Consider the following 23,487-nt stretch of genomic DNA (forward strand, 5'->3'; position numbering starts at 1 on the left):
TTTAAAATTGGTTTAAATTTAAAAGCGGCTTTTGTCTTGTAGGTTTGGATATAGGGAATATATCCTAAAAGGCTCTTTGGAAGAAACTCCTTAATGGTTGTTGTTAGTGAGTTTTATCCTCTCTGCTTTAGTGAACTAACTTTATTTAAATCCTCTAGAAGTGTTGGAGGGGATTCGTGAAAGAGTGTGTACAGAGCGTGAGCTAAGCACCGAGTTCGATCCCCAGCACTAAAAGGTTTTATCTCATTCCATAGACATCTTTAAAATAAGAGTCAAGTTCTTCAGCATTAACCCGGGGATTTTGGTTGAACACAATCCAGCCTCCAGTGAAGGCCTAGTCACCGCCTCTCTTTGGCACCCCTGAAAGCACCATGGCTTTCCATTCTCCAGTGACAGATTTCTCCCAGAGGAGGTCGACTAGCTGAAATTCAGACCCCACAAACTCTTCCCTTTTACAGAGCAGCCCGAGGACACTGTAAGCACATGAAAAGACTACATGTTTTACATTTGAAAGGTTTCTCTGGTCCCCAGATTTTCATCCAGGAAGATCCGCTGTATTTGTCTTATTGACTAACGAAGATCAACATTGCTCCTTTTTACGTATGGGTGGGTTTGCGGACACGGATCTGATTGTATTTCTCCTTTCTATGTCAGCAGGCACAGCTGTCTGGTCTAGAAACGGAGGACAGACCTCATCATCTCCTAACTATGAAGGACCCTTGCACTCTTTGGTATGTAACATTTCAGACCTCGCTACTTTCCAGTCAGCTTTCCCTTTTTCTACCTCTTTAAGACTCTTACTTTCGCTAGTCACTAGTTAAGGTCTACATTAAGAACACCAGCTTGTTGGAGCCTGTCATTAAGCTGTGCGCATCTCTTTGGCCATGGTGGCTTAGATGCAACAAGAATGGAAACCCAGGGCTCTAAATACCTAGGGTCTAATGAGAGATGTGCCTTCCTCCCAGCTTCTTTGGGAAAATTCCAGAGCAGTGAGTACCTAAGTGTGAGGTCTGAACCCCTTGAAGATGCTCTCTCCTTCCACCCTCCCTGCCAGATAACTGTGGGCCATTTCCACCTAACCTTAAGCAAGAGGCCTAGCACTCACGTCCCCTCCATTGTGGTTCTTGTAGGAATGCAGCAATTTTACTTGTAAAGAAGTGGCTATGGTTACTCTTGGGGGGGGGGAGGCGAAGCTAAACATTTCCATGAGCTTAATTCATATTATAAATACTCACAGGATGATTCAAAGTCTGACACTTTTATCCTCCTCAGCTCAGGGTGGGTGGAGCTGGAATTATGCAAGAATCAGCCCTGCACCAGGCAGGTTTGGTGCCCACATGAGTGAAGTAGTAGGGAGAGCCTTTTGTCCCCCCGGGATCGAGGTTTTCCTCTTTTCCTTCGTACTCTGAGATGAAGCATTGCAGAAAGCGAAGAATCCCTTATCTCTGCCCATGTGCCTGTCTACGGTTTAGATGCTACTCTCTTCCTTTTTGGTTTAGTTTTTAAAGGAAACTGTGCAGATGAAAATCCAGAGGCTAGCGTCTTCCTTCCTCACGCTCTTCCTCTGTGAACTGCATGAATCATCCAACTGTGCGTTTTCGCCAATACAGACAACTGCGTAGAGCGAAAACATGCCCGTGACCCAGCTCTTTCTTCTATAGACTACATCCTATAGCCCAGTAGTTTTAGGTACTTAACCTCTGGAGACTGTTCTCCATCACCCAGCCATCAAACGCAGCCTTTATTCAGCTGGAGAACTGGAGAACTTACAACAGAGCTGTGGACCACAGCTTTTCCTTGTACATTCTGAACACACTCACAGGGATTCGTAAGGGGAGCCCCCGCTCTCCACCAGGGAACTGTCAGGAAGACAGTATGCCAGGCACGTGTATGATTTCTTTCCATGCTTCCATCGAGCCAACTCTCTGCTGTCATCCTCCACTTTTATAGATTTCAAACTGGGGACTCAGAGAAGGTCAGTAATGTTCTCTGGGTCAAATGAGTAGCACAGCCAGCAGGCTAGGGAGGTCAGATAGCCCCCAAGGCCACCAAATCAAAATCGGTTGTACCATAGGCTAAGCCTATTAGACACACATTCTTCCTGTCAGTAGAGAATAATTAGAAGTGGCCTTTCTCATGCAATGGAGCTGCACATCTGTTTGCCCAGCACTTTTGAAACCAAGTAGACTATAGCATGTTCTAGTCCAAAACAGCACTAGGTTTAAGTTAAAAAGAAGAAAAAGGCGGGGGGAGGGGAGGGGACGACACATTGCAAACCCTGACTACTATTTCTTGGCAATAAGACAGAGTAATTAATTCCCTTAATTTTTGAGCCACAGTTTCACGTGTCTATAGAAGGAACAGCCCTGTCCTGTCTGTCTGTGAATACACATGGCACGTGGGTTGATGAGATGGTGCATTTTAATCTCTCCACTGGCAAGTAATACTTAATTATTTGTCACAGTAATAAGGGAGATGTTCCTGTGCTCTCTCTCTCTTCCCTGTTAGCTATAGCATAGGCCTCATCTAGGGGAAGAAAACTAGGACCCTAAGGACTCGATGGGAAAAGAATGATTGGCTTTTCATTGCATAAGGCAGTGGATTTTCTGCTGCAGCATAGACTGTGAAGTCAACTCTGGTCCTGGGTCGATGACCAGGCTGAGCCTTTGCTGTTCTTCAGTTTCATGGTTTCCTGTCACTTTGGGTGACAGAATTTTTAAAATATCCTTGCTGTAATAATTTATGAACTCCCTCTCCCCAATACACACATGCAAGTTGATATTAATAGCAGTTAAAAAGCAGGAGAGAGGAAAGGTTAATGTTCTCTAAACGTTTACCTATCTCTGACTTGAAGAAAATTTTACTGAAAAACAAAAACAACAACAAAAGAGATCGTCTTTCCAATACTACTATTGTAGATCTTTAGCCAGTGCTTGCCAGAGATTTCCTCAAATTCAATGCATGTTTTCCTCTCTAACATAAATCTAAATTCTCTTTCAAGCTAATGTAGTCCAGTATAGCATATGTACATAATAATGTCCTCAAAGAATTGTTGAATTGACTTTGTCCGTGAAAAATAACCCTACAGTTCTAACATTAACGTTTTCCACCAGTTTTCTAGGAAGGACATTATTTATTTTTATTATTGTTCTCAGGAAGCAAACTTTATTGGAAACATATATTCCAAAAGCCAAAGTGTGGTCTGTGGCAACTCAGTGTTCTGCTTGTGAAACCCGTGCATATGTTTCAAACTGAATCAAATCTCACATTATTTATATACCAACAGCAAAGCCGTATTGAAGACCGTTTAGAGAGACTGGACGATGCGATTCACGTCCTTCGGAATCATGCAGTGGGCCCGTCCACAGCTGTGCCCGGTGGCCATGGGGACATGCATGGGATCATTGGACCCTCTCACAATGGAGCGATGGGTGGTCTGGGCTCAGGGTATGGAACTGGCCTTCTTTCAGCCAACAGACATTCGCTCATGGTAAGTGATTGGATACATGACCTCTACTTATGTAGAATTAGAACTTCAAGTGCAATCGCTACAGCTACTCTCCGTTTTTAAGAAAAGCTTTATAGAGATATAATTCACCGTATGTATTGATAGTGTACACTTCAGGGTGTTCATAGTATTGTGCAGCCATCACCACTGTCGAATTCTAGAATGTTCTTGCCTCTTGTAAAAAGAAAGAAAAAGACACCAAACTATCAAGCAGCCACTCCCCACCCTTTTCACACCCCTTCAGCTCCTGGCAATCACTGATCGACTTCCTGTTCCTACAGGTTCTGGGCATTTCTCATTTAAATGGGATTACACCATGGGTTGGCCTTTTCTGATTAGCTTTTTTCTCTCTATCTTTTAAAGGTTTACCTGTGTTTTTCCCACATGCTAAAGCTTTATTTGTTTTCAATGCTATTTCCCACTTATCAAGTGACAGGTTCTAGGGCCACTTTGCTCTTTGGCAGTTGCCTGAAAACCAAATAAAACCCACCAACTCCTATGAGTATCCATGCACAAGATGTTATATGGACATGTTTTCATAAGTTGCTGGGTCACTGCTCATTTTCAGTTATTCATCTTGATAACTTTGGTCAAAGCACATAACTCAACTTCATGTTGCATGAGTGATATTCCAAATATGAGGTTTATATACCTCATAAAGCCAAAATGCTACCTTTTAGTCTCAGGGTTGGGAGGTAGAAATAAGTTGCGTATTTGCCTTTTATGTGAGTCTGAGAATGTCTATAACAAAAACATTAAATGATAACAATTAGCTGATAAATCAGATAAAATTTGCTGTATTGTTGATTTTGCATCAACCTGGTCCTTGCACGTATGTGGCGGCAAATGTCTTGTTGCTCTGCTTGACCTTTCCGGGCTCTTCCGAGCTGCTCGGGTGCAAGGCTTCTTTCCCTTTTCACTCCAGCTTCCCTGTAGTGAAATGGTTCCAGAAGGAAATGCAAAATAACCATGAATCCTTGCGCAGCTCTCATTCCACAGGGTTTTTGTGTGGTTTTTTTTTTTTTTTTTGGTCTTTCTTCAATTTCTCTTAATTAAAAGACTAAGATGAAGAGTGCCATCCTGCACAGTATAATACTGAAACCTGCAACTGATTAGAAACTAAAAATGTGGGTTCATAAATAGAAGCAATGAACTCACATCTAAAATGTGGAAAGCTATTTTTCAATGCCAGTGCTATTTTTTTCTTAACTTTTTTTTCTTTATCTTGACCTCTACCCTAAAAATCCATCATTGAATAAAAATTGTTTGCGTGTTCATTGGCAGTTGCTGAAGCGTTTACAAGGGAAAGCCTAGGTTTTAATTTAGCCTGGCCTCAGGTAATGCGCTAAACACTTGGGATGCATATAATATGAGATTTTCATTTGTACAGCTCTCTCTTCCTCTCACCTTTTTTTCAACTACAGTGTTTAAACAATACTGCTTTTAATTAAGAAATCTGGCTTTATTAAAAATCCAGATCTGCAACTTATAACCATTTATGTGTATCTGCTCTCAATCAAGAGAAAAATAGTCTAATTTCTGTAGCTGCGTTCACTTTGCATATGTTAGCCGGATGCGGCATGCACCCAGGACGTTGATGTAGAGACTGTTTTTCCCATAAATATGTAGCTCGTTCTTAAATACCAGATGGAGGCTAAGCGGCTCTTTAGCATATTAAACTGTACATAGATGCTATTTGGAATTATTTGACCTTTGAGTTGCCTTCTCTTTGCGTCTGATTCCGAAAGGGGACAAGAGGAAAAAGAAAGCAACAACAACAAAAAGCACACGACAGTTATTTCTGAAGAGGGAAGTTGAGCTGACCCCAGTGGAAAGAGAAAAGAATAGACCAGAGTAATTTCTAAATTATTTTAAATAACTGGCCAGATTTATGCAGACACCTCTTGGCCATGGTCACTGGGGTGCTATATTAAAGACATTACGTTTCCAGTTTTACTGATTAAGACAAGTTCTGTCTCGCTCTGCTAGGAAGTGTGGAGCCAGCCAGACCTTGGCTTCCTCCAGAGATGTTCCTAGCTCCGGAGAGTGCATGTCTGTAGCCCTTGCCCTGTGAACCCAATTGGGGTCTTGTCAGCCTTCTAGCTTCCTAGAAACCATGTAGCCCCTAACAATCTGAACTCCCCATCCCAGAAGCCTCACGTGTGTGGAAGCTACTGGACTGGCATATCTTTTCTCAACACAAACCCGTTTGAATTTCAAAACAAAAACCTAAGGACAAAGGAAATAGTTTTCTAATTTAGTCAGTCCGAAGTTAACCTTTGACCATTTGATACATTCCGCAATAAAAACAAGAGGGGAAGCAAAAAAAAAATAATAATAATCTCCTTTTCCCCCAACAACAACAACAAAAAATTCAAGGAGGATGCTGGTAATGTTTTCCACATTCGGATTTTAATACATGAAACAGGCTTCCCAACCTTGGCCAGCTGCAGGAAGTAAAGTAGCAGTGGGTTCGGACCGGAAACAGGGCAGAGGGGGCTGGAATGGGCCTGGCTCCCAGCTACACACCTTCCTTTGTTGTTCTGGGATGGAAGTGAAGGGGCAGAAACTTGAGACTCACCCTAAGGCTGCTTTTGTTTTGAGCAAATCTCTGTTCGAACTCTGCCTCATGATTCCTTCTGATTAAAGAATAGATGACTTCAAATGGTCTTGACCTCTGCGCGCTTCTTACTTCCTTCCCCGTCTCCTGAAAATTAAAACAAACTGCCTTGATAATGTGGAAGATGACAGAAGCCTTTCTTTCCCTGGCAGCTTGGGTCTGTGGCAGCGAAAGCTGTGCTCCGGCCATTGTGTTATCTCATTTAGTTGCTCACATATTGTACTTAGCTTTTGATTCACAAAATGTCTTCCTTGGTCTCTGGGAATTTACTAATTATTAATACAATGAAAGGGATGTTTTTCCCCCACTGCAGCATGGCTCAGACCTCTGGAATAAATGGCAGATATGCGGGGCTTTCTAGATAACGTTATTTGACTGTGCTTCAAAAACTTTGAAGGAACTTCCATTGTCAGTAAGAATAGGATCAGCTCTGTGGCTCATCTGCCAAGACCCTTGATTAGTCACCAAAAGCCTTGTATTTAGCCATTCTATTATGCAAAGGTTTTCCAGCCAAATCAGTGTGTGCAAGTGCGCATGGTAAGAACAGGCCCCATTAGGTACTTCGTTTGCACGTGTCCTGGGTTCATCTGTCTTGTCCACTTTTGTCTTCTCACCCATAGTCGAAGTCCTGACAAGCTCCTCCTCTTCCAGGAAGCCATGTCCTGCTGCTCCTGTCCACAGCAGCCATTTTCTGCTCCTCCCAGCGCCCTGTCTCATGCACAGCGGGTCCTACCCTTCCAGACAGTTACCTTAGCCCGCCTCACAAAGCGCTGGTTCTTTTATAGGAACAACCGCAGTATGACTGGCAGGTGTAAGTTCCTGAAGTGCCACATTGTATATTTCCTCTCCCTCGCTGGAAATAGATTGTCACTCGGAGATTAGAAGACTGACTAGCTTGATTCCTCTGGTCAAGGCTCTGGGTCCAGCAGCTCAGGTGGCATCATAGAAGTCCAGTGAGGAGGACCATGATGGCCCTCAGGACTGGTGATGGGAACTTTCCTGAAGTCCAAATAGGCTAAGACATCCATCTCCATTTAAGTTTACAGACCTTACTCCAGGCTCCCTGCTCTGTTTGGCTGCCATACCTCCTTCCCAGACATTGTAAATACACCTTTTCAGAACTAAAGTGCAACGAGTTGGTGATTTTCATACATTGGTAAGGATCGGTTGGCAGAAGAAGGTTCTGGGCATTTTATAATCTGGATCCCAGAGTAGTTGGATTCTCCCCAGTGAGGACTGGGAGCATAGCGTACAATTGTAAAGCATTCTTTGTTTGGTTTTTCAAGTCAGGGTTTCTCTGTGTATCTCTGTCTGGCTGTCCTAGAACTCACTCTGTAAACCAGGCTGGCCTCGAACGCTCAGAGATCCACCTGCCTCTGCCTTCCCGAGTGCTGGGATTAAAGGCGTGTGCCACCACTGCACAGCTAAGCATCCCTGTCTAAGTACCTCCTTAAGTCACCATGTAGGTGCTGAATGGCCGAGAGTTATGGACCCTTCCCACTTGAGTCATTGAGGAGATAACTTAAGTCATGTTTCTTGCCATAACAGCCTCCTTCCCTGGCACAGTCTAAGCACTAATCTCTGACTGTGGGGAAAAATGGAAACAAGCGGGGTTGTCTCTAGTTGGGCAATCTTGCCACTTCCAGTTCCGCTCCATATCTCCTCCACCTCGTGGTTAATCTTGGCATTGAAATCAGCCCCTCTCCTCTAAGCTGCTCTAGGAGCAGTCTTCTCAGTGCGGTCCCCCTTGTTATTCATTGGCTATTATTCTCCGAGATGGAGCCTTTCAAGCGGCTTCACCCTGTCTCTTAGTGGAACAGGACGGACATCAAGCAAGTCTCCATGTGGCCCCGTGTGTGCCCCTGGTAAGGTAGACTCAGCAATGTTGTGTTTATTATCAATATGCAGTTCCTGTGGTTCTCAGTTCCTTTTTGAGCAAATTCTGCTTGTTCATTTCAAGAACATTAGCTGTGGTTGCAAGTATCAGGCGCTTGCTCAGTTATGGTCTCTAGTCTCAGGGGCTCACAAAGTATTTGGAAAGAACCACTACCTTTTAAACAAATTGTTGTGTGCTAGTCCACTAGGCCCTATAAGAAAACAGGGATGCTTTTACCTAGAAGGGACAGCCTCACGGTCTCCTGTTATGGGAAAAGTGCCTTATGTCTTCCTGAATATGAAACCAAGGCCTTTGTCTATACTGGGCAGGTGCAATAGTACCAAGCTACAGCCCCAGCCCCCATCTTCTTTTTAATTTCTCCTTCTCTTCCTCCCTCTCTCCATACCTCCCTCCCTCCCTCCCTCCCTCCCTTTCTCCGTCACTCCCTCCCTTTCTCCCTCCCTTCCTTCCTTTATAAAAATTGAAGTAGGATTTCCTAATGTACTCAGGTTTACCTTGAACTTACTTTATAGCCGAAGGTGGTGTCAAGCTCTCACTCTTCCTCAGTTTCCACATTAGCTAGCCTTACTAGCTGACACCACGGCACCTAACGGCAGCAATCTTTTAGGAGCTGTGGCTGACTGCAAGATGGAGCCGTCCTGTGACATTTGCCTGTCCCCCATGGCATCCCACAAACCTTCACATTGAACTCCTCAGCCCGGGTGGTGTTGTGGAACACCTTTTAGAAACCACCGATGCAAGAGAAATCTTAACTCCATTTCCTTCTCTCTGGGGAGTTTAGATTTTGATTTAAAAATTTATTCAATTAGCTTATGCTGAGGGGTCAGCTGGCATGGAGCATGTAGGAACTTAGAGGGTGTAAGACTTCGTGGACAAACAGTTGACTTCTGCTCTCATAGTTGAGCTTGGATTATTGAATTTTAGATGCTGAAAGCAGCTCACAAGTCAGATAGCCCATTGCCATTGTTTTGCTACTGAGACCTAGAAAGGGGAAATGATTCAACCCTGCTTGCTTGGCTAGTTCTTGGTTGAGCAAGGCTTTAAAACAGACAAGCAGGCCAGCAACTGCATCAACCTTTTTTTTTTAAATAGTTCTGGGGCTTGGGTGGCAAGTGTTCTACCCCTGAGCTGTAGCCCTGGTCCCAGGTCCTTCCTACCACATCCTATACAGTACGCTTCCCTTTTACTCAGCACCCTACCACTTTCAAAACAATGAACGGTATCTAAAACTCCTCTGTTCCCTGTGCTTAGGCAATGAGCTCAAATGCACTCTTCCTTTGTGCCTGGGTTTAGCTCTACCGATCATACTAAACCACCACATGGGGCATCCACTGGGTGCTGCTGCACTGCTGCCTTAATAGCATTTCCTGGCAGATCATCTAGTGGACATAGAGATTAGGAACTTGGCCTGACGATTGTGAGCAGAGACATCGGCCCCTTAGGTCTTCGCAGATTTCGACTCCGTAAAGTTCTCCATGTGCTTGGGGACACTTTCCATGTGTGTACAGTGATTGCTGTAGAGGTCCAGGGACTGTAAAGGTCATCTCAACTCTCATCTACCAAGATGTTAATCAGCCTCTTCACCCTCTCTGTAAAACCTGTTTCCATCAACAAGTTGAAAATTTTACCTCTGTCCAGCCCACATCTGCCTCTGCGTGCAGTGCGTATCTGCCCACTGGAACTGCTCCCAAGTCCAACCCAGTACAGGCACGAGGAACTTCTATCCCAGGTCCCCCTTTCCACTTTAAGGAACTCTGAGTGTACAGAGTCTCAGTCTGGATGCGGTACTCAGGGAATGTTCAGAGTAGACCAGTGAAAATATATCCACTCCTGCATCCCACTCATTCTGTCTAATAATTCTTAGTGGCTAATATTGATTCCTTCGCCATCATGCTGATGTGCTATAATCTGTAAGCCATAAGCAATCCTCCATGCTGACTGCCCTGGTGGACTTAGTGTTGTACCTGTCTAGAACTTCACCAAACCCCTCCGAATTTCCTATTTCAGCCTTCCATCTGTCTCCAGTCTATAGGTCGACTTAAAGTCATCATGCAGTTATATTCTCCGCCAGCTCTATTGTCGGCAGATGTGATGGTTTCTTTAAAGTCCACATCAAAGCCTCTAATAAAAATGTTAGCCAGGAAAGGACATGGACCAAAAAGCCCTGAGGCTCAAGAGAACATTCGTTCTCTCCACACTGGTTCCTGATCTGGGAGTTTTCTCTCACAGCCAGTTCTGTCCCCCAGTTCTGTCCATGCAGCTCCTGTTATGACATCCATCCTGCTGCTGGAAGAGTCCAGGCATGCAGCTACACCCACCACCCCCGTAAGTGGGGACATGGATTTGTCTAGAGGAACTTGTTCTTGGTTAAACCAAACTGAGTTCATGGGGCCATTGCTGTCTTGCCGAGCATGTAGACACTGTTTATCAGGCTGCTGCCCCGACAGGGATCGTAATCTCCAGCATCACAGTCTAGCCAATACTCTACTACTGATTTTTAAAATCGGGAAAGTTGCATGTCTCTAGAATTCCCCTGTCTCTTCCAATCTCCTCAATTAGCAACCATTCCTGAGAGTAGACTAGTAACCTCAGCTGAAAGATTTTTCTTCAACATTCCTGTGATACTTCTAAAGAAAACTTTAAAGAAACAAAAAGAGAGAAAAAAGAACTTGAAGAAATTCTTTCAACCAGGGATTATTTGTTCAACAATAGAGTCCTTAAACTCATATCACAATTGTGTTCTGCGTCAATTCAACTAGAGTCAGACTTTCCATCCAGTCAATGCCCTGAGACCATTCCACCTCAAAAGCAGTGGCTAGAACTCCAGTCCCATACACACCACCGTGCGTTCCCATACACACCACCTTTGGGTACATTCTCTTTGATCTCCCATGGCTGTTTTATTCTAATTCAGATCTCTTGACATGGACACTGTCCGTCCATCTGCTTAGATGTGTAACCCAAACCCCAGCTTTCTGTGCGCCTGGAACAAACAAATACGGAGCCCATATGTAGCATCCTGTAGCCACATGCTATGCGCAAACGGAATCATAAAACCTTTCCCGCGTCCCCATTTTCATATGGGAAAATGAAATACACATTTAAAACTAACCCTTTAGTTTCGTCACACCCTCAGTGGTGGCTGTTTTCTTCTTAGATAATAGAGGAGAAGGCAGATACTTTCAGTACCCTAGTCCTCTTTTTGTTAAATGTGAGAACACAGCATTAAACTTCCCATAATGTGGGATGTGAACAACCCTTGTGGTGTAAAAAGGGGGGGGGGGATCCACAAAACCTTGGAGAAAAGCATACATTGTGCACGTTTGAAATCCCCATCCTCATTCACCCCATGACTCTCAGCTTGCTTTAGATGCAGCGGGGGCAGTTGGAGGTGCAGGAGTCTAGGATTTCATGGGAACCTCTCCTGGCCAGTCTACAGTAAAAGCCATGTCTCACTTCAGGACGAGGTAGAATTACAGAGTGCCACAATTAGCGATTAGACTAGGAAAAAACTAAACGTAGGCAGGGGCCCGTGCAGAATTTTAACAGTTGCAGAGGGGCATGCTAGAGAAGCCATTGCTAAGCCAGAGCATAAACATGATTTTTAAAAAATTTAAAAAGAAAGAAAGGTGCTTATATGCTCAGAGAGCAATAAGGAAATTGCCTGATGGTCTGGCCTTGCAGCTGGTAGTCCAGGCTGCTCCAAGCCCCTCCTCCGCAGAGCAACAGTTCCAGCAATTGGTTGGAGCCTTGCACATGAGAGTCCACAGGAAGAGAGAGTTTTCATGTATATTTTTTTACATCCAAATTAAATTAACTCATGGAATTTTCCACCCTTGGGAATTAAAGTAGCAGTTCATGAAGTAATTCGGTTATGTCATTCATACCAAAACAGAAAATACTGGTGTAGCTTGGCACTGTTTAAAAGCCAAGACTAAGCCTTGGCCATTTTATATTTCTTCAAATTCCATGGCCGTTGTGTTAGTTTAACTTTTATTGTGGCTGTAAATTTTTCAAATCAAAAGTATCCTAGCTGCTGCTTAGAAAACATGTGGCTTAAAAAAAAAAAAAGAAAAAAAAGAAAAACAAAACTGGTTCAGAGCAAGTAGAGGGTTTAGGAAAACATCGGCTTTGGGGTTAAAAACTGAAAGGTGGGAGCTGCGTTTTCTGTCAGACCTAATTGGTTGACATTTGCAGTTGTGCTAATTCTGGCTTCCCCTTTACCCATAAATCACCCGAGAACTGTAAAGCTGAGTTTAGCCAAAAGATCTGTCCGACGTTAGCAAGGGGGAGTACTGTCGCACAATAGCCACACGCCCTTGAAAGCAGCTAATTGGATGTATTGTGCAAAGCCACAGAACCGCGCTTGCACATTGTCGTTCCCCGTGCGCCCCCCCCCCCACCCCCCAGCTTCTGCACACGCGCAGCTCTGGTGAGGAGCTGAAGTGTGTGAAAGTTATTGGAGAATGGTAGTCTCTGGGTAATGTTTCTGTAAGCTGCCCAATTTTCCCCCTGTAGACTAGATGGGAAACAGCTGGGTTTTGTTTTAAAAGCTGTTTTGAGAACTGTCTGAGTCTTGAGATATAGACCTGAGGTCACTGTTGAAGCAGGTGCTCCCGGACAAGCGAGAAAACTGCCAGGGGCTGGCTGGCGCAGGAATCTGCTGCAGGGGACTTCCTCTTAGAGGGAAAAAGTGTTGAAGTTTTGCTCCTCTATTTAGGACACCAACGGGTCTAAGTAAGTAATCGCATTAGCACTACTGTTAGGAACTGAGACTCTTTGAACACAGCTAGCCCTTGAGTGAATAATTAGCTCAGTATGAAGGAATCCAAAATGGTCATTTCCTCTACAGGGCTGCAGATCCAAGCCTCTGAGGTTCCACAGCTCCAAGAGGTTTGAAGTCCTTGAATTTCCTCTGTAAACACAGTAGCAGAGAAATAACTGCTATTTAAAATGAGTCCTAGCCTGACTGCCTGGGGCTGGGGTGGACTTTTTGTTTTTGTTGTTGTTGTTTATTTGTTTGTTTCGGAGACTCAGTCATGAAGGCCCTTTGACAAAATCCACAAAGCAGCTTTGAAAAAAAAAGCAAAACAAGAAACACGAGGAACCCCTAGAAGTCAGGGTAGGGCAGGTACCCACTACTCTGAGGATGAGGGAAACAGGCCCCCCTCCTTTGGAAGCAGCAGTTATTAGCAGCTGTGTATCCAGTCGGGGATTGAGATTAGCATTGTAAACTTTTTTTTTTTTTAAGAACTAGAAGAAAATTTGTTTGGGAAATTGGCTGTGTATATCAGATCTGCCTTGCCAAAAAAAACTTCCTCTCGCAGAACACATGTACTAGGGTTGAGCAATGTTGTGATTCTCTGAGAAGCTCAGGATTCCCAAAAAGCCTGTCCCCATTGTCTTGGAGGGAATGGGGCAGAGGGATGGGCAGCTTTTGCCTTTGGCGGCTCCACCATAGCCTTCCCAGTATCAAACCAGCTGTGCAGGCCAGTGCCACTTCTCCGCTTCTCCATAAGGACTCAAAAGAGGCCCTTCTGCCTCTAGCTGGCACATTCTCCACCCTCAGCTGCCTATTTGCGATGGTCAGACGTACATGGGTAGACTTTCCACACATCTGCTCTTTGCAGGTGACCCTCCAGGAAACATGCAATAAGGTGCTTTGGTCCTTTGTGATGCCTTGGTCTCAAAAAAAGGAAGAATTTCTTTTTATATATAAAAAAGTGGATATTGGCATTTTTTCTTGATTTAATGCTACCCTTAATGTCATTTTCTTTTATTAAATCCTTTCTTTTGCTTTTGATCTTATTTATAGCAGCCACTGGTCATATGGAAGCCATTACTGGATAGCTGGGAGATGAAAGACTTCAGTGCAGTTAACTAAGAGTGAATCACTTGCGCCAATAGTATGCACGTACAGTGAGGTGCCGTGTGCGTCCAGAGTGCCCTGCGTGTTCACTATGGGAGCGGGGCTGTTGAGCTTTAGAACGGTCTGCACAAAAATCTGCTTTTCGTCAGAGATATGTAGTCTGACAATATGAAAACACATGTTAACACACAGCCCTGAGCTGCTTGCTTCTTGTGCCGAGAGACAGACACAGGACCAGACGGACAGAGAGAGAGAGAGAGAGAGAGAGAGAGAGAGAGAGAGAGAGAGAGAGAGAGAGAGAGAGAGAGACAGAGAGAGAGAGAGAGAGAGAGAGAGAGAGAGAGAGAGAGAGAGAGAAAGAAAGAGAAAGACAGAGAGAGAGACAGAGAGAGAGAGAGGGAGAGAGAGAGGGAGAGAGAGAAAGACGCAGAATCAGACAAACACACAGAGAAAGACGCAGGATCAGACAGCAGACAGAGAGAGACAGACACACAGAGAGACAGACAGATGCACACACAGAAAGAGACAGACAGAGACATAAAGAGAGAAAGAGACTGTCTAATGCCATTTATTGATATTAAAAATATAAATTTCCCATTACAGCTGGGAGATTATGTAATTAGTGTCAAATATCAGACTATTACAGATAGGTTTAGAGAACTGCCATCAAAATCCTCCCTGTCCTTCAAAACTTATCTCAGTTGCCCTGGTTTTCCCAAATAGATATGACTTCATCATCCCTGGAAACCCTTTGTGACCTTGTTCTCTTGTAAGACATCCGTCTTATTCTGTCTTATATCTTAATTATATTATGCCACCATTATAATGAGTCTGTTAAGTAATAGATGCCTGTCTTTTTTTATTTTTTTTCCCTCTGGATACCTAAAGAGTGCTTTGCATATGGACATCTGAAAGTCATTTGCTAAGTTAAATGGAATGCTTATTATTGGGCAGAAACATGCAAAAATTGGTACTTGACATTATCAAAGGTTATGAATGTCAGACCTCTCCTCCTGGATATGTGCCACGTGTGCCATCATTGGTGTTTAGGGAACATCCACCTGCACATTGTAATGATAGTGGTGTCCCACGATCTGGACCCAGGTGCCGACCATGTGGCATTCACAACCCAAGACAAGCATTGGCTTTGTGCATAGCAAAGTCTGAAGTCTGTGCCCAGTGCCATCTGACTGTGTCCTTGAATGATTTTATGTGTGGTGCCTTTAATGACTCAATCAGAGAGAGACTCCTCCCTCCCCGAACCCAGCAAGGCAATGGCAAAGCGCAGACTTTTGGAGATCAGCACTGTCTCGAGGGGGCTGGGGACGAGATGATGGCTATGGATCTGATGAAGCAGGAGCTGTCAGAAGAGACGAGTCCACAGTCGTCCCTGGCCCACGGTAATGTTGGAGAAAGCCCAGCAGATGAGTTGCCATGAGCAGATAGCAAAAGATTCAGGCTGGTCAAATTAAAACTAAGAGATAAGTAGGATAGTCTCTGGGAGGAAGATGGAGCTCATAGCTCTGTTCCTAACTGTACTGCACCTTAGTTAAGGGACCAGATCCTGGGAAAAGAATATTGCATTCCAACAATGAAGATTTGCAGAGAGGTGGAGAAGATGCATTTCGTTCGTTTAGGCGGAGTTCTTTATGCCATTGTTCGTTCTACAAATATGTACTGTAGGTGCTTTTAGGTGCCTCGTCCTGCACAGCTTGGTACTGGCAACCCAGCTGGAGCATGGGGGGGGGGGGGTGAAGAAAGAACAATCACAAAAGAAACAGCCAGCGTGTACATAGAAACCGGGGTCAGATGGGCTATGTGTGCTCTGATGGAGCAGCACCAAGTACAGCAACAGGGAGAGACTCAGCACGTTTATACACTATACAGCACAGAGGGAGGGCTTAGCCAGTCTCAGTAGGAGGCTTCTGTAGGTGAGCAGTACCTGGATGGAACTGTGGGAAGAGGACACTGTCGCTGATGGCTTTTGCACACACTGATTGGCCGTAAACACTCAAACTTGCATGTGTGTCAGCCTTCACGCTCAGACCAGAGAGAGGTTTGGCTGTCACTCTCAACTTCACCATGGGTGGAGGGCTTGGCTGTCCCCATGGAGCTGAGGCACAGTTCATTGATAAGGTCCTGTTTATGTCAACAGTGTATGTTTTCTCAGGACTTCATCTACCCTTTACACATGCACACAGTGCTTCCCCGGCTTCCCACAGAGAGGCAAACTCTAAGTAAAAGGTGGATCATAGTATGCCTGTAGTCGTGGGCAGTCTGTGTGGCTCCAGAGTGCTTCACAGGGCAGTCAGCTGCAAGAGCATACACACACACAGGTGTGCTTCAGAAATCCACAGTTACTGGTGGATGTCAAAGTGTTCAGTTGGCTTCTAAACAAAATAAAGCTGCTTACAGGTCACTGCGGGTCCTCCCCGGAATGCCCATGCTAGATCAACTGGAGTTCCATACGACAGATTCAGTAGCCTGCTGCCTGGAGCAGGGGTGGACTGGGCCCCTAAACGCCCACAGTCCTGACAAGGAATATAGGGTCCAGAAGTCACCGCCACTGGCGGAAATGAGGTAAAGAGTGGGAAGCAGCAGAAAGTGGGGCTGCAGAAGGGAGAAACAGTTCCACCACATAGGACGTAAAAAAAGAAAAGCCAACTGGAGTCAGCTTTCGTCAGCTTACACCTTTAGAGTCACATTACAAAATCATGCATTATAACCATTTTGATGGATCGTCCAGAAGCCTGATGTAGTTGGTCACATAACAGATACAAGCCACTAAAGCCACACTTGGTGAAGTTCTATGGACATCATCTTGAAGGGGCTGGAGAGATGGCTCAGTGCTTAACAGCATTGGCTGCTCTTACAGAGGACCTGGGTTTGAGTCTCAGCACCTACACAGTTTCTCACAATCATTTGGAACTCTAATCCTAGGGGCTCTGAATCTCCTTTTGGACTTTGTAGGCACTGTGTGCATGTGGTCCATACAGGTGAATGCTGGCAAAACACTCACACGCATAAAATAAATCAGTCTTAAAATTTTGTTATCATTCTTAATGTTTTTTAATCTGGAGAATAAGCATTAAATAAATCTCTAAGAATTACACAAAAATGAATCACACTAAATTTCAGACAAATTGTAAGTAAAGCCATGAGATTTCCGGAAACAAAACAATTAGATATTCTCATAAGAGTTATGAAATCATCTCCCAATAGCATTTGAAGAGTCAAGGCAAATCCAAGCAGAGGAACTGGACCCTGAGCTGCTTTCAGTGAGAAGTTCTTGAAATTGTCAATTATGTGGTCATTACAAAAAAAAAGTCTGATCATTTTTAAAAATGAGCAAATAGGAAATGATACTTGTGGTTGAAGTATATCCTGGATGTTAGGAATTTCTCTTTTGATGGTTGGCTTTTAGAGCTCCATCTTGTTTTCCACAGGGCTCTGGGTCTGGTATGTTCCTCACAACATTCATCTTCTGCTGGTCTTTTAGGAGCTTTGAGCTCCATCTATGAACCACTGAAAAATTTCCAACTGATTTCTACATCTTTGAAGGATGCACTTTTGGCATCAGGGGGATGTTTCACATAGAAAAGAATAAGTTTGCTTTCCTCTGATATGACAGAGATCTAACAAGGTTCTGAAAGCTGAAACTGAGTCCCCTTTACCTGTCAGATACAAATGAGAGTTTATATTTCATGGAGAGATTACTATTGAACACCAAAAGTGTTTGCCACGTCAATATGTCATAATGCCAGGGAACCACCCCCCCAACGTGTGTGCATCCGTTTCTGTGTCTCTGTATATATGTGAATGTTGAGAAACACAGGAGAAGGGTAAAAGAAAAAGAATCAAGCATCTTTTTTTGGTACTTTTCTTGTTCCTTTTGTACTTTCTGAAAACCAGAAGTCATCAGTAATAAGCATTGGTTTTTAATAAACCAAAACGTTCCAATAACATATCTGGTTTTGTGCCATTTTTATGTGGATCTAGACATGGACGGATGACATTTGCCGAAAGTCCCCATCCTGCTCTTTTAGAAGGATTATGGTAGAGTGGGAGGGGCCAGGTCCTGAAAGCCTGTTTGGAAGCCGTTATCTCTGGCGATAACATTAACTAGAATTGAATAACTGCCAAATGAAATTTAATACATTTTCCCATCCATGAAATAGGCCTCTTAAATACAACAGAATAATTACTTTCACAATACTCCCTGGAAACAAAGAGAGCAGAAGCACTGAATGTCTTTTTTGTTTGCGGTGTTTGTTGTTAGCTTGAGGATAAGGACAAGGGTGTTTACTGAGATGCACCTCCCGTCCCAGAGTAAAATCAGCCTGGCCGTTGGCCACCTAATTTGAAGCTGCTTGTCTTTTAAATCTGTTTATGTTGGGAGAGTCGCAGCAAATACTGAATTCTGCAGTTTAGTCAGACAGTTTGGCCTTGGCCTAAGGTAGTCAGCTCTGAATTTTTTTTTCCTGTAATAAAGGAAAAATAAAATGCTTTGGATCTGTGCATGTACAGGTATTTACATGCACGTAGTATTTGTATATGCATATGTGGATCTGTGAATATATTATGCCTGCGCACACACAGTTTTGTAACAAAAACTCCGGGAGACAAGCCCCGTGTGCCTCTTAACTCACTTCCCTCTCCTAGATGTAATTTATATGCTTACTAAAATTGCTCAATGTCGTAAGCTTTCTGAGTTAGTTTAGGTCTTTTCTAGTTCTGCAGCTGGTTGTTGGGTAATTCACTCGGCCATTCTTAGATTTCTTTTCTGAAATAAAGTTTGACCTGCTTTCTATGTCCTCTAATGCAGTGCTTCTCAACCTTCCTGACGCTGCGACGCTTTGATACAGCTCCTCATGCTGTGGTGACCCCAACCATAAAATTATTTCATTGCTACTTTATAACCGTAATTTTTCTGCTGTTATGGATTGTAATATAAATATCTTATATACAGGTTATCATCTCATATGCGACCCCTTGAAAGGGTCATTTGAACCCCACAGGGTTCATGGGTTGAAAACCACTGCGTGAGTCCTTTGAACTCTGTGTTCTATGAATTTAGTGTGTCTAATGTTCTTCAGAAAGTGTGATTCTTTAAATTACATGATATTTGTGTGACTCACAAAGTTAATACATGTCTAAATGTATTTGCCTTTCCCCGGTGTTAAACCAAGGCAGGAGTATTTCAGCGGCTATGGCAGAATTCGTGTATGTTCTGACCTGAGCTCCAGAGTGGCTTCGATGTTACTTGGCATCCACTATCCATGACTGATCAGGTCCCCAGAAGGAGCAGGGCCATTGAAGCTTTGCTTTCTCTTCCGTGTCCCCTGAACTACCTGAGCGCACGATGGTTTACTCATTCTGACCCATGTTGTCTTCCAAGTGGAGAACTGATTCTTTAGAACTTGGAAATGCTCGCAGGAGGCACAGTCCAGAAAGAATCTTCCTGAGGATGCTAAGGGAGAGTATGACCTGGGCACAGGAGGGCCACGACCAGAGGAAAGCTAAGGTTCTCCTGAGGCAGAAGTGGAGACGAGTGGCCCCAAACCTAGTTTACAGAATTCTCTAGGATGAATTTTATTTTGTTCGAGCTCAAATAAGTTGTTGTTCCATTCTGTCACAGCCCTACCCTAAATTGGTCATCCCAGACGTTTGACAGTTTGTTGTAAACTCCTGAGGGCTGGCATCCATCTGACCTGTTTATCTCTTCGTCCATAGCACCTTGCAAAGCGACAGGTGTGAACCACGTAAATCGTGTCTGATCGGTCAATAGTAATTAAATAAATTAACTTTTCAATTTCCCTTTTAATGTAAGTTCCTCAAACTACGTTAGAGTGTCTGCAGGGAGAAGAGTCCGTTCAGCAGCAGTAAAGTCAACTATTCTCACAAATTGCTTTTAACTCTATCGAATCTAGCTGCAAGTTTATCAAAACAGAGATTTAGTAAATAAGAAGTTTCTAAAACTATACCAAGTATATCATACTAATAATCGATTCATTAAAGAATCTTTTTCCTAGTTGTTTATACTTATATGAAAAGTGATCTCTCTCTCTCTCTCTCTCTCACACACACACACACACACGTGTGTGTGTGTGTGTGTGTGTGGTGTGTCTATCAATTCCTCTACTTGATAACTGTAATTGTAATGAGTTTGTACTAGCCCCTACCACCAACCTGCCCCTTTGTATGTGACTAAGATGATGTTTTTAAAAGAAAAGTAAATCGGGTTGAGACATACTGTCTGTGGCCAAGAAGACAACCCAAGCTAATTCTTCAAATTGGAGCATTAACTCCCCAGCCACAGGCTCCAGCTCATTACCACGTGGAGCTGCATTATTCATGGAACCCAAAGTCTGCATGGTTACAAAGAAAACAGTGACAGCCTCAAAGGCACCGTCGACCCCAGCTTCCCTTATGCAAAATGACTGATACTTGAAATTATCCATAAAAGGCAAAAGTAAGGTGACGAGCCTCCCTAACATTTAAAAAGAAATGGGCTCAAGTATAACCTCTGCTATGTCCCCGTCATAGTAGAGTAAAGGGTCTTAACCCAAATGGGCCAGAAGAAGCTAGAGATCGTGACTCCAGCAGTAACCATTGGTAGCGTTAGCGTGAGCCTTGAGGGCCCTTGAGCTCCATCAGCCATCAGTTTTGTATACTGTGCAAGGCTTTTCCGGTAAAGCACTTAGGCCTGTACACAGCTGTTGTGTTATACACTGTTGTGTTATACATTGTTTCCCATGGATTTAGAGTTGTTTATGATAAGCCTAGGCCTCGTTCTCCGTCGTATTATCTGTATTATTTGCGCTTGCGCGATTTATGATGTCTGCATTGGGACTTGCCTTCCTCTTTTAACTCTCTAACCCCGGTCTTTCCCACTCAGCTTTAATGATGACTATAGCAAGGTACTGGCTATCAGTTCTTTTGCCCTCTCAGGAAACTAGAAGGGAAAATACTCATTTAGTAACTTTGTAAAATGAAAACCACACACACAAAATGTCTTAAATTCTGTCACAGGTGCCTTTTAGAGAAGGCTTATATACATCTGTAGGGTGGTTGTGAAGGAAAAGGGGCCTTCATCTACACTGAGGGCAAATCTGATATCACTTTCAGGGATTCCATCCTCGAACCATCCCTCATGGAAATGCAAGCTATTTAATGCGCTGGGGTTTCCAAAGTAAAAATGGCGAATCAAAACCTGGAAAGTGACTGCCATTCTTGTTCCAAAGGAAAATAAAACAACCACATGAAGTATTGGTGAGGTGTGCGTGTTTGAAGGAATAGGTGGTTATAACCCTGCCTGCCAAAGAAGATCTGGGTTCAGAGAAAAGCTGGGCCTGCATCTGCGTGGTTAGTATAGAGAGAGAGAGCTTCCGTTCCCTGGAGCTCTAGCCCTGACCCCTGGGCTAGTGGGTGGGATCTACTGCTGCGTCCATCTGTCTTCCGGACAGAACGGGCTGCTTTGGAGGGTGAGCGGGGTCTCGGTACATCTGAAGACGCCTTGTGGAAACTCAGTAACTCCCATCCAGAAAGCTCTTGTGGGACATGGGCACCAAGTGCCCACAACTAGACTGCCCCCGTGTCGCAGCAGAAATGCTCATTTTCACTCAGGGCTTTTGAGTCCTCTGCTGCCCCAGCTGTGCTTTGAATCTAAACAACGACAGGAATTTCTGTGATCTTCCTTCCCTGTCCAGAACTGTTTTCTTTTCTCTTGCTTTGGTGTGTGTGTGTGTGTGTGTGTGTGTGTGTGTGTGTGTGTGTGTGGTATGGTGTGTGTGTGGTATGGTGTGTGTGGTGTGTGTGTGGTATGGTGTGTGTGGTGTATGTAGTGTGGTGTGTGGTGTATGTGGTGTGGTGTGTGTGGTATGGTGTGTGTGGTATGGTGTGTGTGTGTGTGTGGTGTGTGTGGTGGGTGTGGTGTGGTGTGGTGTGTGTGTGTGTGGTGTGTGGTGTGGTATGTGTGGTGTGGTGTGTGGTGTGGTGTGGTGTGTGGTATGGTGTGTGGTATGGTGTGTGGTATGGTGTGTGTGGTGTGGTGTGTGTGGTGTGTGTGTGTGTGGTGTGGTGTGTGTGTGTGTGTGTGGTGTATGGCTAGTTTGGCAAGCTGTGTGTGTAAGGGACACAAAATTGACAGAGCCCTTGGCTCCCCTGAGTGTGCTGCTGTGGTAGTTTTGTCTCACATCTTTGGGAACGATTATTTGAAACAGGATGGTAAAAGACTGGAGATTTCTGCTCTCTGTGTTTCTACTTTTTATTAGAAAAATAAATGTTGGTTCGCAGCAGTATAAATTCATGGATAAATGCTTTTTAGAGTTAGACCCACTGTCTGGCATACGCGCGCACTGGATAGTAGGCTAACTAAGTAGCCTCTTGGAAAGGCAGAGCAAATATGAGCACTTCCTGTTCCCTTGGTTTACAAAAGCTTGATGGTTTTACCCTAAGGCACATGCTACAGAGTCAGCAGCCACACAGTGTGCCACGAGTTCATCCTCTCTGAGCCCCAGAGTAGCTAGTACTACTTCATAAAACTCAATGGTATTCTTCTTAAATCAAGGAACCACACTGAACTCTATTTTTTTTTCTCCTGGAAGCATAAAGAGTATTTACAGTACAGTGTCTTTCTTAGGATCTGAGTCGTGGAGACGAGGAGAAGCTGGAAAAATGTCCAGACATCCTTACATAGCAATGATGGCATTACTGGTGTGTTTAATAAAACCTTTATTGGTACATTTTCCGGTGTGGTGGCATTGGCAGAAATGGTTCCCCTTTGGATTTGAGACGCAGCAGCTGATGAAATACAGTGAACATTAATTTGGAATGGGCTGCCAGTTTTGGAAAGCCAGGTGACATTTTATTATATTTGTACCGAGCAGGGGCTGTGTCCCATACTGCTTGAGCTTCCGCTCTCAGAGACTTCGCTGGCATTATGGGGGGGAAAAATGGCAGGCCTGAGAATCTTATCCCCTGAAATGAAAGTAGAATGCCAAATTGAAATTCCTGTAGGATTTCCGATAGCAATGGGGGAATTGAGAAGCCCACAATTAAGCATATGGGCATTAAGATAATTGTCAGATCTGTTGGCGGACATGATAGAAGACAGATGGGTACGAATCAGTGCGCTCCACTGCAGCACCCTGGGAGACAATTTGACGTTTTACCTGCCTGAGCTCCTCTGCCATATTTGTCACTGGATGTAAGGCATGGCATCTTACTGAGTGTTAAGTGTTGGATTTTTTTTCTTTTCCTTTTTTTTTTTTAAAGCACAGAACTGTAGGTGCATGTGCAGTTCTTCAGCGCCCTCTAGTGGAATGCACTGGGAGGACGGCTTTTCACATGGCACCAAGTCCCAGCTATCCCTGGAAAAAATAGCCCTTGTCCCTCCAGGCCACACTCAGCACTCTGGTTCCTTTTATCATTTCAGGTTGGGGCCCACCGTGAAGACGGCGTGACTCTGAGAGGCAGCCATTCTCTCCTGCCAAACCAGGTTCCAGTTCCACAGCTTCCTGTCCAGTCGGCAACTTCCCCAGACTTGAACCCACCCCAAGACCCTTACAGAGGTAAGTTGCCTCCGAGGGGGG

At 44.2% G+C, this 23,487-nt stretch overlaps 1 protein-coding gene across 13 annotated transcripts in view; it reads left to right on the forward strand.

Annotated features, from left to right (window-relative positions):
* The window catches only part of Tcf4 (transcription factor 4), a 348,878-nt gene that overhangs the window by 313,125 nt on the left and 12,266 nt on the right, over positions 1-23,487 (forward strand). For 9 of the 13 annotated variants that reach the window (XM_038330326.1, XM_038330325.1, XM_038330329.1 and 6 more), the window contains 3 exons: positions 655-731; positions 3,287-3,490; positions 23,331-23,466. In XM_038330326.1, the coding sequence (XP_038186254.1) occupies positions 655-731; positions 3,287-3,490; positions 23,331-23,466 (417 nt within the window). The remainder of the gene's footprint in view (positions 1-654; positions 732-3,286; positions 3,491-23,330; positions 23,467-23,487) is intronic. The other 4 variants (XM_038330328.1, XM_038330332.1, XM_038330338.1 and 1 more) reach the window with 1 other exon arrangement.

This window comes from Arvicola amphibius, chromosome 5 (assembly GCF_903992535.2).
Source record: "Arvicola amphibius chromosome 5, mArvAmp1.2, whole genome shotgun sequence".
NCBI lineage: Eukaryota > Metazoa > Chordata > Mammalia > Rodentia > Cricetidae > Arvicola > Arvicola amphibius.